The following is a 16,690-nucleotide window of genomic DNA, read 5'->3' on the forward strand; positions in this document are numbered from 1 at the left end:
CTCGCCAGCTGCAGCCTGATCCAAGTAATGCCTTCCTGAGCAAGAGGACAGCAGGTGGCCCATCGGATGGATTTCCAGCTTATGATGGACTCGAGCATCTTCACTTATAAATATTTCTTCCAGTAATTGTGATTGCAGCAACAGTGTTATTTTGTGCCCTTTCACACAGTTCTGCTTATGAAAGGTTCTGAGATCACATGTCAGAGTTGTTTGGAAAACCAGAATTTTTGTGGTTCCACCCATGCAGTTAAAAAAAAAAAAAAAAAAAGGTTGTTTGCCCTGCTTCATCACCATTTCTCCAAGAACCAGAAAACATAATTAGAATGTGGTTTTGAAGGCTAATTTAACTACAGCAATAAATCTTTCTCTTTAAAAAGACTCTTCCATTGGAAATCTTTCTTTGAAACCATAAACCTTCCCTTCCACTGTAAAATATTTTAGCTGAACCCTGGCACAAATATTTATAGATCAAGCAAAGGTTCCTACAGAAGTTTGGGTTTGGATAATTCAGCTTTTTCGTTTATTTTTCCATCAAAATCTACCCGTATGATGCATAGAACCACATCGTTTCTCCATACAGATTTTCTAGATTCTCAGTGTGAATTATTTTCTCTTTTTTTTGCCAAATTATTTTACCTCTGGAAGCCAAGGAAGTGCTCACCAGCCACGATCCACTGCAAACACTCCCATGAGGAGTGGCTCCACCTCTAGAGTGCAGCCTGGAAATGCAGAGCCAGCACTACTGGCTCAAGGCACAATTGTGCATCATACATACAGGCCCCTGAAACGAGCAGAGGCACATCTTCCCTTTCCAGCATCATGATGATGTTACTGAGAGAAGAGGCAGACAAGGGCCACATTCTGGAAAGCATGGACATGTTGAAATTGTCCTGTCCCATGCACTGGGATTATCTTTAATAAACATAAAAAGCCAGACTCACTGAAGTTGTGATGTGGTTCACTCAGTTTGTGCAACACCAGGTGCTTGTCTCCCTGGAGTCTGCAAGGCAGGAAAAGCTTGCAAGGGAAGGAGTTAGGAAATCACAGAGCACAGTATCCGCCAAATCAGAACAGATCCCAGAAATCCTTACTCCTACTCCTGTGGTTTAGTAACTATCAGACATCTCTCCCGTGGATGTTTAATGCTCTCACAGCAGGGCTGGAACAGCACACAGAAGGGTGGGGCACTGTTCCTTGTCTCTTTGCGTGCATCCATGGAACTTCATAGATCTCTGGACTTTGACACCCAAGACAGGAATAGTGCTTGCCCTTACTTAATCATCTGCCGACAGACCTGTTCACACCACACCTGACTGGATCCAGCCTTGCACTGCTTCCTGCAGGAGCTGCGACCTCAGGAGACACAGACATCAAGCAACTTCTCCAGGACCAAGTATAGCTTCATCTCAACGCTGAAAATGCAGCTGTAACTAGAAAAGTGCTTTACCTAGTAAACACTCTACCAGTTTCTGTCTTGTCTCCAATTTGGGTAGGCTTGTCCACTCATCTCCTGCTGTTGCATGATGTTTGCAGTCTGCTTCCCTCTGTGGTACCCAGCTGCTCAGCTCACCCACATGACATGAAACAAATTATAGGGAACCTACAGGTCCTCTCCATTCCCAGTTTCCTGACAAAGAGCCTGTGCTGGTTGCAGTTCCACAGCAAGGGCCAAGAAGGACAGCAGCACAAGCCCTACACGCGTAACACGCTCCCAGTCTTGGAGGAGCAGCTCTTGGGAAGCACCGAAGTGCACCAGTAACACACAAGGAAAAGGTTTCCAGAGGCTTTGCTCTTGTGCTTTCCCTGCACAGCTTCCACACATACCCTTGTCACCAGAGAACTCACACATGCTGTGGGTATCTAGTACTCTATGCTTAAATAATAAAACAATAACCTAATTATAAGATCTTGATTTCAGCTGAGAGTTGAGACATTTCTAAAAGGTTTGTAAGTGGGCAGTGATCACATTTCACTGTCTCAATCTTCAATTTATTCTTCCCACAGAGGCAAATTAATTGCTGGCAGGAAAGCAGTTCACTGTAGGACAGAGCTATGCTGCAATTACTGGGTCCATTGGTGACCTTGGGAAGGGCTGGGAGTAAAGCTGGTGCTTTTGTCAGAGCAGCCTTTGCTCTTGGGTTAGTACACTGCTTGACTTCCAGATTTGGGACAGTGACATCCCACGAAATGAGACATTTGCCTGCAATAGCAATAAATTTTGCTTCCAAGGAAATTATTACTTTTAACTGTTATGAGATTAGCAGCAAAAATGGTTTTCCTTCTGAAATTTGGGGCTGACCCTCATATTTTTGACACTCTCCAGCCAAATAATCACAGCCCTCATGGACTCTAAGCCTGTCACACACACATGCATGTTGTAATTGTGATACAGCCCATGTGGCACATTTTATAATCTCACACACACAAACATATTCCTTATAACTTCAGCTAGACCAAAATTAGCAAGTGCAGCCACTCACAACCATCAGCTACATCTGGTTGGGTTTGCTGCTCCCCTGACTCATCTGCTTGTGCAGCAACAGCCTCATGACTCAGGGGCGCCAAGCTGTGCTGCCAGCATGAGACTGAGCATTGCTCCAGGCCACCTTTTCCTCACCATCTTCTTCACCTGGATTTCTCCCCTTGCGCAGCTCCTTGCTTTTCCAAAGCTGAATCCCTCATTCAAAACACCTCCTTTCCAGGATTGGCACAGAGCAGTGCTGGAGCCCTCCCAGCTGAACCAGGAAATACCTTCTAGGGGGGAGAATGTCACCAGTGGCTGTGAAGCAGAGACCTTGCTGGGAAAAGAAGGCAAGGAAGCTGCAGGCCCTGCACTGGGATGGACGGGAGGCTCTGGCAAGTGGCACAGTCTGGGGAACTTACACAGGTTTGCTGACGGCCTGGCTTGCACTTGCCAAGCCCATCTCATCAGTGAAGCTCCTGCTGTCAGAGTTTTACTACCTTAATTCAGCTTTTAGCTTCTGCAATGCAGATTGCAACAGGAAGAACGCTGTCTTTTCAAGTGCTTGATCTGATCCTCTTGAGCATTGCCCACAGAGACTGACACAGTTTTCCAAGCCCTCGGTTTTCTATACAGCCCTTGAGGCAGCTCCAGGATGAACTGGCTTTACTTGTTCTGCTGCTGCTTGAGTGCTGCAAACAGCCCTGGACTACTGGGAACATCCTCTGCATGCCAAGGGATAAGCAGAGGTGTGCAAGCAGCCAGGGAGGAACCAAAACCACAGCTGATATGAGCCCATGCTGCCCATGCAGCAGAGCAAAGGAGAACCTGGCAAAAAAGGCATAGAGAAATGCAAGACCAGACCAGAATTGTGTTCACTCACACAAACAAGCAGACAACAAAGTCCGGATGACCATAAAAATGTCTCTGTTTTTATTCTAGGGAGAGCTATAAGGAGCGGGCAAGGTTTCTGACAGACAGGTTAGTCATGCAGGCCAGGTACTTTATCAGTCATACACTTCCTCATCAATATCTGACACTGCAGAGCAGAGACTTTACCCTCCACCCTTGAAAACCTCTCCTGATAGCCCTGGACATGACAGCTATTATAAAAAAAACTCTCATTCAAACAGAATCCATGGTGATCATGCACTTTTTCTCCTATAGTATGGCATGCATGCCTCGTAAAAAGGGGAGGATTACAGGAGGATCTACAACCTCCAGTGGGACTTCAGGTCCAAATCCCACAGCCGTGGATGAACACCCCAGCCCCTGGCCCAGACCTTCCTGAAGGGGCAGAGAGAGAGACCTGTTCCGTTTATTTTATTATCCAAAGTCCATTCGGGATTTTGACGGAGTTTCAACCTACACCTAGTTTTAAGGGAACTGCATGCACTAGGAAGAGCACATTTAAAATGAACAAACCAATGGCACACATTTCCCTCACCTGAAAGTCCTGTCCCACATAAATGCCACTCTGACATACAAAGGTGAGGGATGCTCCCTAGCAGGAATTCTAGGAGTCTCATTTTCATCTTTTTGTAGCCTATTCTCATCTGCTTTTTTTATTTGAAAGAGTTCAAGAGCCCTTAGAACATCTGCTGCTGCATTAAAGCCTAGACGCAAACTACCTCCCCACACAGTTTTACTGAGAAGTGGAGGTCTTGCACAGAGAGCCAAGGATTTTCATTGTCTCTGCTGAGTGCATTTGAGAGAGGCTGCAACCTTCTATCAGAGTCTGCTTTGTTCTGACCCCATCTTATATCACAGCCTGAGATCTTACCCCCTTTCCTGAAGTAAACATATGCAGTGAAGGTTGCAATTAGATGATCTTACCAGCCTGCATCACATTATGATTTACTCGGATGATCAACTAAATCTAATTAAGTATCTGTAGTTATAAGTACCTTCTAGCTGGCAGCACCAGTGGCACCAGAGTAGCACAGCTGAGATCTCTGGAGCCTTCCCAGGCACAAAACCTGGGATGTCCGTCCTTAAAGTGCGCCCAACTCGCTGCCACAGATGAGGAAAGACAAAAAACTCAGATTAGAAGTCTCTCCCTGATTCCCAGTGTCCACTGCACTTAAATGCACACTTGGTAGGCCTGGAATGAGTCATCCCTGCTTGGCCACTGGCAGCCCCTGGAAAACAAATGCTTTGTATGTCAGCCTGGATACAAACAGCTCCTGTCTGCCACTTCAGACAATGGGGCTGTGTGGGGGACAGCCCTCAGCTCCCATCCCGGGCCAGGGCAGCACTGCCAGAGGGTGTGACAGCCATCAGCTTCCCTGGAAATGCCAGAGGTGGAGGTCTCAAGTGACAGGTCAGGAGAAGGAGGAGGGAAATGTTGTGCAAAGGGTTAAAGGAACGGAAGAGTATCCTAGGGGTCTAATCCTGGTAGGGAGGCTATGCAATCTCCTGCCTTAGGATCTGTTTTCCTTATACCCCCAGCACCCGAGGGCACTGCAGAGCGAGGCTGCGGCACGTGGCTCCGAATCCCTGCTGAAGGCAAAGCTTTGGCCTCACGACGTGCTGGCACCAGTGCGTAGCAGGGTTTTATCCCAGCGCAGTAAACAAAATCCCGGGACTGTTTGGATGGGCAGGATGCCAGGCTCCCTCCAGGACAACTGCTCACAGCTGCTGACAGCAATGGTGCCTTCAACTGTTTTTATCATCTGCTCAACACAGAAGAGGCACTGAGGAAAAAACACTGAGGGGAAAAGAGAAACGGTGCCTCGAGAGCAAAGCCAAGCAACCAGCACCCTTTGGCTATTTCTAGGTCTGTCCTTCTTCCGGAAGGACAGCTCCTCTGTCCCCATTCCTTGTCAGATCCCAGCCTCTAGCCCCAGTGCCCTGTTGCACTTGGGTGCCTGCCAGCCTCAGTTCTGAATACTTAATATCTTAAATATAGGCCAAAAGCAGAGCTGGCCCTTAGGATGGGAGCCACTAGGCTTCAGCACAATCTGCAATATCTTGTGCAGGTCAGCTGTGTCCCTTGGCACCAAAGGGAACACTTTGGGGAAGCAAAAAAGTGCCCCTGCCATGGTTCTAGCATGTGACCCTGGCCTCAGGACAGAGCCACGGCATCAGGTGCTGGCTCAGGGCCTGTCCTGCCCTCTGACAAGGCTGTGTGAGAAAGCACTTCTTGCTTTCTGCTGTCACCAGACCCAGGCAGCACATGACTAAGTGACCGGTGACATCCCCCCTCACACACTTAACCCAGGAAAGAGGAACCTGCGGGGACAGATTCAGAACAGGACACGTAGATTTGATGGCAGCAAAACTGCATTTCAGGGCACATGAAAGATCCCTGCTGTGACCTTATTTTCTATCTCTGGCTTTTTATTTCAGAGAGGAAAGATTTGTACCACCAATGAAGGCACCTCCCTGCAACTCAGTGATGCCAGACCTCTAATCAAACTTACTCAGGTCATGAAGATAAGCACTACCATCAGAGCTTACAGACCATTTGGTAGAATCCTTTTCCAAGAATCCTTTCCCAAGTATCCCCACATGGTAAGCAGCCAGGCAACACAGAAAACAAACAAAAAACCCCCAACCCCATCTTGAATTAAATAATGTGATTTATAAAACAATGCTACTTTCTTGCAGCTTTCAGGAAAGTAGCATCTAAAACATGGGGGCATCAACACTCAACAGGCACCAACCATGAAAGGGAATCTGCAATACTGCTGTACCAGCTGGGGAAATGGACAATGAAGAACAACAAAATAGAAAGTGTGACTTGCACAGAGTGACTAATAAACTGAAAAAGCTGGCAAATAATGGCTCACAGGAAACAAACCTAGGAGGAAAAGGGATGTAGGGAAAGCTGTTATTGACACTGCTGTCACAGTACAGAAATCCACAGAAAGCACAGGAAATGCATAAGGAGACTGGCAGGACAAGCAATACTTCAAACCCAAGTAGGAATTCCATGTCAGTTTACTATGGGTAGAGTAGGAAAGAATGGCATTAGACCTCTTAGATATTTTGAGTCAGCGAAGCAAGGATGAAATGCATTTTAACGTGCAAAACCAGCAGAACAAACTCAGAATCCCAACCTGTGTGCTTAAAAATGGATGGAAAACCTGTGTGCTCTGTACTTCTCAGCCTGGGTAAGACCTTTGGGGGTGACATCTGTGTCCAGGCAGGGACACTGCTCTTAAAGAAAAATGACACCAGGCCTAAAGTGAACTCCTGAGGTCCCTTTTAGCTGCCTTCCAGATTTTCATGGCTCAAAATGGAAAGGGGGTCTGGATCTGGGGTGTCCTCATGTCATGGTTTGGCATTCATCAAATTTCATTTATCAGCTAGGAGATAGGATTTTTGGGAGAAAAAGGCAAACAGGCACAACTTAAAAGTAAGAACAGATATATTTTATCAATATACACTAAAGTAAAAAAAAAAAAAAAAAAGACAAAAAATGAGACCTGCTGAGACATTCAAACACCTCCCCCCGCCAGTTGTTTACTTTTTCACACACTACAGAGAGAAAACTATGATTTTCAGTCAGTTTTCACTATTTAAACACGATTCAATATCACTTTGGGAGAGGAGCCTCTCCAGGGTTATGGAGAACATGCCACAAGAAAAAAAAAATAATCGAGTAGCTTTCAGAGATCTGCAATCACCCGGAATTTTGCAGATTCTGTGCAGTCTCACCCATATAACAGCTTTACACGCTGTTCATGGGCTTCCACATGTTCGGGATATCTTTTAATAATGCTTTTCTAGTACAAAACAGGGCTTCTCTTCCATTTCTAAATTCGCTCTCTCTCAAAAGGAACAGAAACCTCCTTATTCTTTCCCAGGAGCCAGGGATAAATTCTAATCAAAACCCATGCATATCAATACACACAACCCTTTGGCTAGAGTTTGCATTCCCCCAAGCAGCATCAGGATATTACAAAAACAGTCCATTTCCCCATAATTCACATCTAGAGAAGTCTGGTCAGAAATGTCCACTTCCTCTATCCCATCTTCCAATAGTCTTTCTCAGTTCTTTTACTGACTTTTTCCTCAGTGCTCTCTCTCTCTCTCTCTACATTTCAAATGTCTTCCACGGAGGAGGGAAAAGAGTTAAAGTCTTTGCTTAGAGTTTTTCTTCTTCACCAGACTCAAGGCCACAGATGATGGTCAGGAGAAAGGAAGAGAAAACGCAGGTTCAAGAACATTGGTAGATGAAATCTTCTCCACCCCTGGTCAGACTTCAAGCGATTTAAACTCAGAGCAGCTTCCTGGGGCTCCTGAGGAAAAGTTCTTAAAAGTCTCTCCTCCTTCAGACCAGCGGCTCTGGCAACCAAAGGCCCAGAGCAGGGCCAGACTGCTGGTCTGCAGTCCTCCTCCTCCTCTCCCCATCGGAGGAGCCGGAGGGGACAGAGGGGACACGGCCACTGTCCCACAGGCAGGGCACCACCCAAGGCCCGGCAGGCCTGGCCCCGGGGGGACCAGCCCGAACCCCGACCCACGAGGTGATGTTACCTTCTCGATGACCAGCAAAGGAAAGAGACCGAGTCACCTGAAAAGTTCGGATTTAAGGCTGTGTTTTCAGAGGCGTAGAAACACTCCCATTCGTCAGCCAATCTGTCAATCACAGCCATTTTAAACCACCACAGCTCATTACCAACCAACTACTCTTCAAGAAGTTAATAGCAACTGAGAGAAAGCATCTGCTGTCTGGAAGAGCTTCTCCTGCCAGCCGTACTCCTCCTGTGCCATCTGCTGACTGCTGTGCAATGGACACAAGAGCGTCCACTGTTCCCAGCTGACATACTCCAAATAATATGGGAGATGGATGGGGCAGAATGCCAGTCATGGTCATGGTTTCCTCCATGAACATGAATACTTTGCCCTTCCCATTTTTCTACCTGCTTGGGTGGGGATCTAACACAGAAAGTGTCACACAAATGCCTGGAAAACCTCCATGGCATCAGTCTTGAATTGTAGATTCTAACCTGGCTCCCAAGGAGGCTACTTTAGCCTAAGATCTGGTAGTTATGGTTAAGATGGGAAAAGGAGATGTGATATTGCTCCTTCTCCCATCTCCTATTAACACCTGACTGTTTCGAGTTATACTGGAAGAGGAATTCTTCACACTGAAACAACGTGGTGCTGAACATGGCTATACCTTGCAGCTACTGCAAGGGGTAACTCTCAAAGCACGCCACTGCAGCTCCAGCACTTGGCATCCATTTCAGCAATAGAGCTGCCTGTGGCGCTTCCAGATGACCCAAAAGCACATCCACATGGAGTAACAGGCCCCCCGGATTTGTATTTCTTTCTTACTTACTCACGTTTCCATTTTGTTCTGTTGCAGAACTGGACGAAGCACCGTACACACACAAGCCTTTAAGAGCATTCCCTCCCCGGGATCAGATGGTGACCAGACTCACAGGAGCTGCCCAAATACATCCCCAGGTGCCTCTGTCAGAGCCAGGACAGCGCGACAGAAGCACGCAGGTCTGGCTGAGCAGGCGCTCCATTTCTCACTGGAGATTCCCTGTCACCACACTAGATGGCACAGCTGACAGAGGAACAGAGTTCCTGTAAGGCACAGCCCGGGGGCCAGCCCTTCTTAGCAACAGCTTTGGCAGCTGCCTTGTCATAGATCTGGGGGAGTAAATATCTGCCCTCCTGTTTTGGTTTTGGTTCTGAAATTTGGAAAGGCGTCAGGCTAGAGGCTCCAGCCTCGGGCCAGCCAGCTGGGAATTCCACAAAGTCGTGCGGTTTTTGCTAATACTTTCCTGCTTTTCCAGTGCTCTCCCACTTGCTGAGCAAACAATGGTGCAACTGAGCCTCACTCACAGAACACTGCTCTCAAAGTAATGCTACATCAGGAATGACTGCGAGAACAAACTTAAGTCTTGAATTAATTAGAAACAGAATTGTGTCCCTGAGACTTTAAGAATTTATTTCCTTGTCTCTCTATTGTACAGACACCACGTTTGGTTCCGATTAAAGCTTTAAAAAAGTCTCAGTTGCATTTTGGAGCATTTCTGTTTATATGCTTTGGAAATCCTCTAAGGAGACAGAAGTCTCCAAGTTCTACAGGATATGAGCACTTCTGGAATTCCTAGAGGGGAAGAGACCAAAGCCTTCAAAGGGATAAGATACCGTCTGCAACAGTCCATGCCTTTCCTTCAGAAGAGGAACCTCAGCCCTCAGTGACCCTTCTCAGTTCTCCCCTGTCCAGCATCTGTGCTTCTAACAGTCTGTAACTGATGAGCAGCTCAGGAGTTTCACCCTTAGTATTCACTGAGACTCTTGTTTTAAAAAAAACAGTAGACAGAAAATTAATTCTAGGCACCCTAAGAGGAGTTGCAAAGCAAACAACTCAGCTGCTGCCTGCACAGGGGATCACTGTTACAGGCACGAGTAAAATCCATTACATCCACACAAATCCATGCTGCCTCTCAGAGGGAAAGGTCCTCTGGGGACTATGCAGGACTGGGCTACAAATATAAACTACTGAACAGTCCTTCCCTGCCTGGCTGTGCAGCAAGCCTGTCTCTTTGTCACAAGCTTGGTGACTCCCTCTTTTTGTAATGATACAAATGCATTTTGGTATCAACAATTACTCCGAGTACTCAAAGCAATTGGGGTGCTTTGCTTTTGTTTCCTCTGCAGGTGCTGGGTGAAAAAGTCTGGCACCAGAAGAGGCCTGAATGAGCATGGAGATGAACAGCAGAGGAGACCTTTGGTCTATTCTTCAAAACAGCACCCTGCCTTTCATCCTGTGCAATTCTGTATCTTCATAATAAACCTTTCCTGAAGGATTCCTGCAGCAGTATCTTCTAAGCTTTGTTTGCTTGATATGTTTCCTTCCTATGTTGTTCCATCAAATGTGCTTAAGGACAGAAATGTGAGGTTAGCAGCTCCAAACACCTCTTCATCTGTGCCGAGGGCTGGCAGGAGGATGCCCTTTTATAGTGTAATGCTACAGTAATTAATGGGTTGTGTCTGCTCTGCTGCAGGGAGGTGGCTGGGAATTCTAAATTGCAGTGCGCACATAGTACTTACAGAACAGCAGGCATATAGGTGCCTGGACTGGCAATCCCAGCTCAGCAAGGTGGTGCACAGACACAGAGCAGGGAACCTTTTGAAGGCTAGGAAAAAAGGAACTTAAGTAAACTGCAAAAATATCACCTACTCCACAAAATTTCAGTAGTTAGCACAGCTCATTACAGCCAAGGGTCTGTTTTAAGCAGCAAGCCTGAGCAGCACCTTGAAGCACCAACAGTGGTAAGGGAGAGTGCACCTAATCCCTCAGTCACTGAGAAAGTCCCCAGCTCTTTCGTTTCCTTGTGTCACTGAGCAGAAGATGTGAGCGGTGCACTTTCAGACCATGCCAGGACACAGCCCAGGCAGCCAACTACCAAAATAGATATTTTGACTTAAGCACCAGCTCAGCGCTTTGCTGGAGGAGACAGTTCCTCAGCTACTGTGGCAGGCAAAGAAACGGAAGGTATTTAGATCATGAATTCTCTGTCTCTGCATATGTGTCTCTCCTCCATGTCAGCCAGGGAGTTGCCCCACGGAGGCTGCACACTTGTGCTTCTATAAATTCGATTGACATTTACTGTCCCGTTAAGCTGAGGGAGCGCTGCACGAACTGACACTGAAAGATTAAGAAGTTCACACACTGGAAATAGACTTACTGGGACATCCACTTAGCCATTCTCTTATCTAATGAGATAGTGGGCCAAATCTCATCAGTGGGCTTTAGAGATCCACACCTTTGGTCAGATAAAGAGAATGGATTTAAAAAAAAGGCAGCAATCAGAACCGAGTGGAACCGCCTCGCCTCGCTCCTTCCCTGGTGTTAATCTTCGGTGTCACAAACATTTTCACCATTTGTCACTCCAGAACTGCCAATTCAAAATACAAAGTCCCAAGGTGCATTTACTAAATTTCTTGAATTTCTAGTAAGGTTTATTTGTATAACCTCTAAATTTTTAATGAGGTTTGACATCATCACCTCAAGAGTAGTAAAATGAAGGTAAACTTAATTAAACATCCAATATCCTATGCAGTAATGGACTCTCAAATCCTGGTAGTCCAAAAAGCTTCCCAAGCATAACACAGAAGCCAGGAGAGCAGGGCTATGTTAAGGAATCCACTCGTCGTCATGACAGTATGGTGAAGAGGCTACAAAATCAGTAGTGAATTCGTCTCACTTCTCAAAGATACCAGAGCAGGACAGGATTTTCACCAGCACAAGCATTAAAATGACCAGCAAATCAGTCCCCCTCAGCACATCCTTGTTGGAGCACCTAAGTCCACCAGCACTGCTAGAATTAAACCTGCCCTGCGTGACCTTGCCTTGGCATTGGGCTTAGGTTGAGACGACCTCCAGCGATCCTTTGCATCCCTATGAATTCTGAGAGAAGGCAGAAAAGGGGCGGCGGCGCTTAACAAGCGGAAACTTTCTCCGCCCTGACTTTGGGAGTTTACGCCTTCCCACCGCCTCTGCGACTCGTGGCGGCTCCTCCCCGGATCCGAAGCCCGGCTTAAAGTGGCGCCGGGTGTCGCTGCCGGGGCCGGGTGTCGCCGCCGCAGCGCTCGGCCATGGCCCGTGACCGCGGCCCGCCCGCGCTGCCCGCTGAGCCCCGCGGCTGGGGCTGGCTGGGCGCGGGGCTGTGGCCGGCGCTGCTCGTGGGGCTGCTGGCCGCCATCGTCGCCTGGTTCTGGTACGGCGACAGCGACCGGCGAGCCGAGGCGGGCGGCGAGGAGGCGGCGGCCGGTGGAGAGGGGCCCCGGCGGGCCAGCGCGGGGCCGGCGGCCACAGGTACCGGCACGGGGAGGCGATGCTCGGGGTGTCTCGGGCTGCCCGAGCCTGCGAGAGCTTGGGTTTGCCGACGCTCACTTTAACCCGTTGCCGTTCTCCCCCAGTGTCACTTCCAGGGGATGCTGCGGCGGGAGGGGAGCCGGTGAGGCGGGAGGTCGCGGCTGCTGCCCGGTCCGGCCTTTCGAAAGCAGGAGAGGATCTGGCGGCTGTTTCAGGGGGAGAGCTTAACCACGTCCCGAGCGGTGCAGTTCCGGGCGAAGCTGTGGAGCTGGAGCAGCTGATCCCGAAGCGCGGTGCTACGGACTCGGGGGAGCATCCAGCCCATATGGCCGGCAGCCAGGCAGGCGAACTGGGAGCCCAGGTGGGACAGGCAAGTGACGGATGGTGCGTGATGAACTTGGCAGGAACCTCTGACGATGACTGTAAGGACAGAAGTGAGGAGCAACCGTGTCAGACGGATGAGAAGAGGGACTTGGACCATGAAGAGTGGGAAGTTGTTTCTGAGCACCTTGTCGAAGGGGAGGATGGCAAGAATGGCAGCATGGAAGACTCAGACAGCAAAGAATGGGAGCAAGGAGACTGCTGTGATGGGGACTCGAAAACAAAGAGAGTTGCAGCCGTGCCCCCCATGTTCCAGAACATCCACGTATCTTTCCGTGTGCACTACATCACCCACTCCGACACGCAGCTCATTGGTGTCACGGGGGACCATGAGTGTCTAGGCCAGTGGCACAGCTATGTCCCCCTCAGGTGTGACAAGGATGGCTTCTGGTCCCAATCCATCAGTCTGCCCGTAGACACCAGAGTAGAGTGGAAATTTATCTTGGTGGAGAATGGGAAGGTCAGACGCTGGGAAGAATGCAGTAACAGGACCCTAGTGACTGAATACGAAGATCAAATTGTTCATCAGTGGTGGGGATACCATTAATGAGAAGGTGGAAGCTGCTGATCTAATGGCAGACCTACCTAGGTGAATCACCAAACCCCCAAACCTTAGCGGGGGCTCGCATTCTTCTCTAGGAGACCCTCTCAAGTGCAGAGCTGTGGAAATCCCGTATCAAACCATGTAAGCAGAAGATCTCCTTAGGAAATCTTTTGGCAACCTGAAAAATCAACTTTGAGTGTGTGCTGAAGAGATCACAAGTAGGCTAAGAAGGCATGAGCAACACTCCAAGCACCTGCCAGTCCAGGCGGATCTGGACCCTGGACTTGAGTTAGTGTTGCTTTGAGTGGGGCTATGGGATGTGTCTTGGTACCCACTGCTTGGGCCTGGGGAAGCGTACTGGGAGGTGTGGTTACCAACACTGTAGCAGGAGCTTAAGTGTTATAGTTTATGTAATGTATTAAGGAAACAATAAACATTTTCAGATTGACAGTTCATTACCAGTTGACCAGTGACCTCACTCATTTTGGTAACTTTGATCCAAGTGAGCCACTTGGCCTGAAATCTTAGTGAGACAGAAGTGATTGCTGAGAAGTGGCCCTCCCTCTTGCAAGTAACAAAAGGTTGAACCCCAAAATAGTTCATTCTCTACTCCCTACTGTCCAGCAATCATCTCGGCTCAAATGAAAGGCTTGGCAGGCAGCTCCACTCCTGCTGAGGGGAGACCAAAGGTCAGAAAGGATGATCTCAGCTTAATGAATTACTTTGTCAGAGTGGGAGCAGGCTTTAAAAAAAACCTGGAATGCTGTGACGGCTAGGGAATGGGGTTTTGGCTGGAGCAGAGTCAGGTGGCATACTGAGGAACAATACCACAGTATTGCGAGCAAATACTTTGCTTAACCTTGTGAATATTTTTTAAGACTAAGCTTTTCAACTTGAATTTATTTTAGGTTGTGGCCTTCTAGTGATGAAGTAGCATACTTCCAGCTTCAGCTAGTTGGTATCTTTGTATGATAGAAGCAGGATGCTGCTCTGCTTCCCTGCCTTTTGTATTTTTGGGTACAAATACATGCTGCCACTTGAGCAAGCTCCTCTTTCCCCAATACTGAACCAAGTTCTTGCCAGCAAATAGCCCTTCCCTTGAGTGAGCTTGGTCTGGGAGAGTAGAGTTTTGTAGGAGATCTGAAAATAATTAACACTTTGGTTTGGAAGATATACTTCAAAAAGCACATCACTGATCTTAAGCCCTCTGCTAATTTTCGTGCTCTATGTGGTGGAGCAGTCTGGATGTGTGAAATAGAATGGCTTTGGTGAAAGACTGGAACATGAACTTCAGAGGCTGACCTCCTGCATCTGGTGGGTTAATGGGCTTCCAGTTGGTTGGACAGTACTAGAGCTGCTGGGAAGAACAAGTGTTGGAAATGTTCTTACTGGGACTTGGATACCAGCTTTTCAGTGAGAGCGGGTTGGGCTGCCTGCTCCTGCACACCTGGCCACAAACGAATTCAGGGAATTGCTGGGAGGGTATTGAGGGGAGGGTGAGGAGGGAGAGATACTAAGGCCAAGGAACAAGTGTACTGGCAAGTTGGAATTTTGATTTTTATCCAGTGAAACAACCTCAGCTGCATTCTTTGCACTTACTTGGCTTTTCTAACAAGAAAGTTGAAGTGGATATTATACCTAATATACAGCAGCAGTAGAAGGCAACCTTCAGAAATCCCTGAAGTTTAAGCAAAACATTTCATTTCAAGGTGATTACAAATCTCTTCCCCCTAATGCAAGCTCTTCAAACAGTGAGATACTGTCAACTTAAGAAGCACTTGCCACACAGCCGCCTGGGTGTATTTATACACACGCTTGAGGCTTGTCTGAGGAGATTAACTGTGCCATTAGATTAAGTTATTCACTAGAAAGCTACTTAACCTATGCTAGAATAGATTCTCTAATGCAGTGGTGAACACGTCAAACAGACCAACCCTGAGAAGTCTTTCAAACTGAGAACAATTTTTTTTTTTTTTTAATTAAACACCCTGCACTTTGATCCCACAGACAACTCACAGGGTTGTGTCATCTTGCTGAATGATCATCCGTGGTTTCTAAAAAGACCTGCAATGGGCTTTTGCTACAGCCTCTAAATTATTATGCCATTCCATCACTGCTTCCCCAGCAGGACCTATGCCATGTAAATTAAATGGTTTGGGTATAGTGAAAGGAAGCAATCTGGATTTCAGTTTTTCTGGAGGAACCTCATAGTATTCTCTCCAATTTCACAGGGGTGTTTTCTCATTATTGAACAATCTATTTGCTCAAAGGTGAAAGTAGATTTAAAGAAAGTTGCTTTGCTGCATAAAAAAAGATGCTGCTGGAATGGCTGATAGCTCCTGGCTGTCAGGCCAGTGAATCTACAAGTGAGAAACAATTTATTGTTGACATTCCTGTGTAGATCTTACAGCCAGTGGCTCAGGAGATCTCTGAGCAAACAATAAACTCTCTCACTCACAGCTTGGCAAAGCCTGCAACCACAGAGCTACCTTTAAAGGTCACCTGCTCATACACCTGACAACAAACTTCTGACAAATTAGACAATTTGATTATTTTTATGTGAAACACAAACTATTCCTTTTTGTGAAGTAGTTTGATGCCCAAATGCTGAATGCTGCAGCTGGATGGTGATCTGTGCAAGCAGCCTGAGGGGACTGGGCATAAACCATTTCAGAGTCTCCCACAAAAACCTTCACTGCAGCTAGTTTGCTTTGCAAAACCCATGCCCATCCCACATTCTCTCTGGGAGTCGAACTTATCCTTTGGAATCTCTCCACATACTAGGGTGGTGTTAAGTTTTCTTTCCCAGGAGTTGGTTGCCATCTGTGGTGTTGCTTGCTGTGGGCAAGCTTGGCCTAACAGTCCTCCTGTGCCATCCACCTGCATGATGTGGAATAACAAGTGCTGTTGTGGCTGCAGAGGCCAGCATCTATTCAGCTGCTCTAAGGCTCTTGTGCCTACAGGCCTGTTCCTTGCCTGCCACTGGTGGCAGGGGGGAAGCCCAGACCCGTTCCCAACTCTGCTGGATTCCAGCAAAAGGATGTTAAGCTGCTGGTTTTGGCTGGCAGATGTCCCTCTCTTCTCTCTGACCCCTCCTGCTCCTCTCCACCCTTGGCACGCAGCTGCAGCTTCTGAAACTTTCTAGCTTGGCTCCTTGAACCCAACTGGGAGTGCACTTACCAATGATCTTTCCCAGGGGTTCTTATTTGCTACACCTGACTCTCCTCCTAAGAAAAATTTGGTCGATTTGTCCAATAGATGTGGCAACTCCAAACTGTGATACATGCACCATCTAAGCAAATCCTTTCATTTTCAATGCAACCAATTCCTAGGAAAGGGGAGATGCTTTTACTAATATTTTGACTGAGCTTGCAACATAGTTGCAAAACCTATCAGAAACAGTGTAAAAATTACTAGGAAATCTAAAAAATAATATCCTAGGATTAAAATACTGTTGGCAATAACTGAGGACATCTTAGGAACAACTCAGTAATTTCTTCTCCCCAGACAAGAC

At 47.4% G+C, this 16,690-nt stretch overlaps 1 protein-coding gene across 1 annotated transcript; it reads left to right on the top strand.

The window, feature by feature from the left end:
- Positions 1-12,017: 12,017 nt before the first annotated feature.
- On the top strand, positions 12,018-13,631 carry STBD1 (starch binding domain 1). Its single transcript, XM_066318303.1, has 2 exons — positions 12,018-12,251; positions 12,356-13,631. Exons 1-2 carry the CDS (start codon positions 12,032-12,034, stop codon positions 13,177-13,179), a joined length of 1,044 nt encoding a protein of 347 aa, XP_066174400.1. The 5' UTR covers positions 12,018-12,031; the 3' UTR covers positions 13,180-13,631.
- Positions 13,632-16,690: the final 3,059 nt, after the last annotated feature.

Source organism: Sylvia atricapilla, chromosome 4 (assembly GCF_009819655.1).
Source record: "Sylvia atricapilla isolate bSylAtr1 chromosome 4, bSylAtr1.pri, whole genome shotgun sequence".
In the NCBI taxonomy this organism is placed as follows: domain Eukaryota; kingdom Metazoa; phylum Chordata; class Aves; order Passeriformes; family Sylviidae; genus Sylvia; species Sylvia atricapilla.

Excerpts from the sequence above, each read along its gene's own strand:
- STBD1 (XM_066318303.1), top strand. The coding sequence starts at position 12,032 with ATGGCCCGTGACCGCGGCCCGCCCGCGCTGCCCGCTGAGCCCCGCGGC. Across the intron at positions 12,252-12,355 it reads CGCGGGGCCGGCGGCCACAG|TGTCACTTCCAGGGGATGCT; the intron begins GTACCGGCACGG and ends GTTCTCCCCCAG.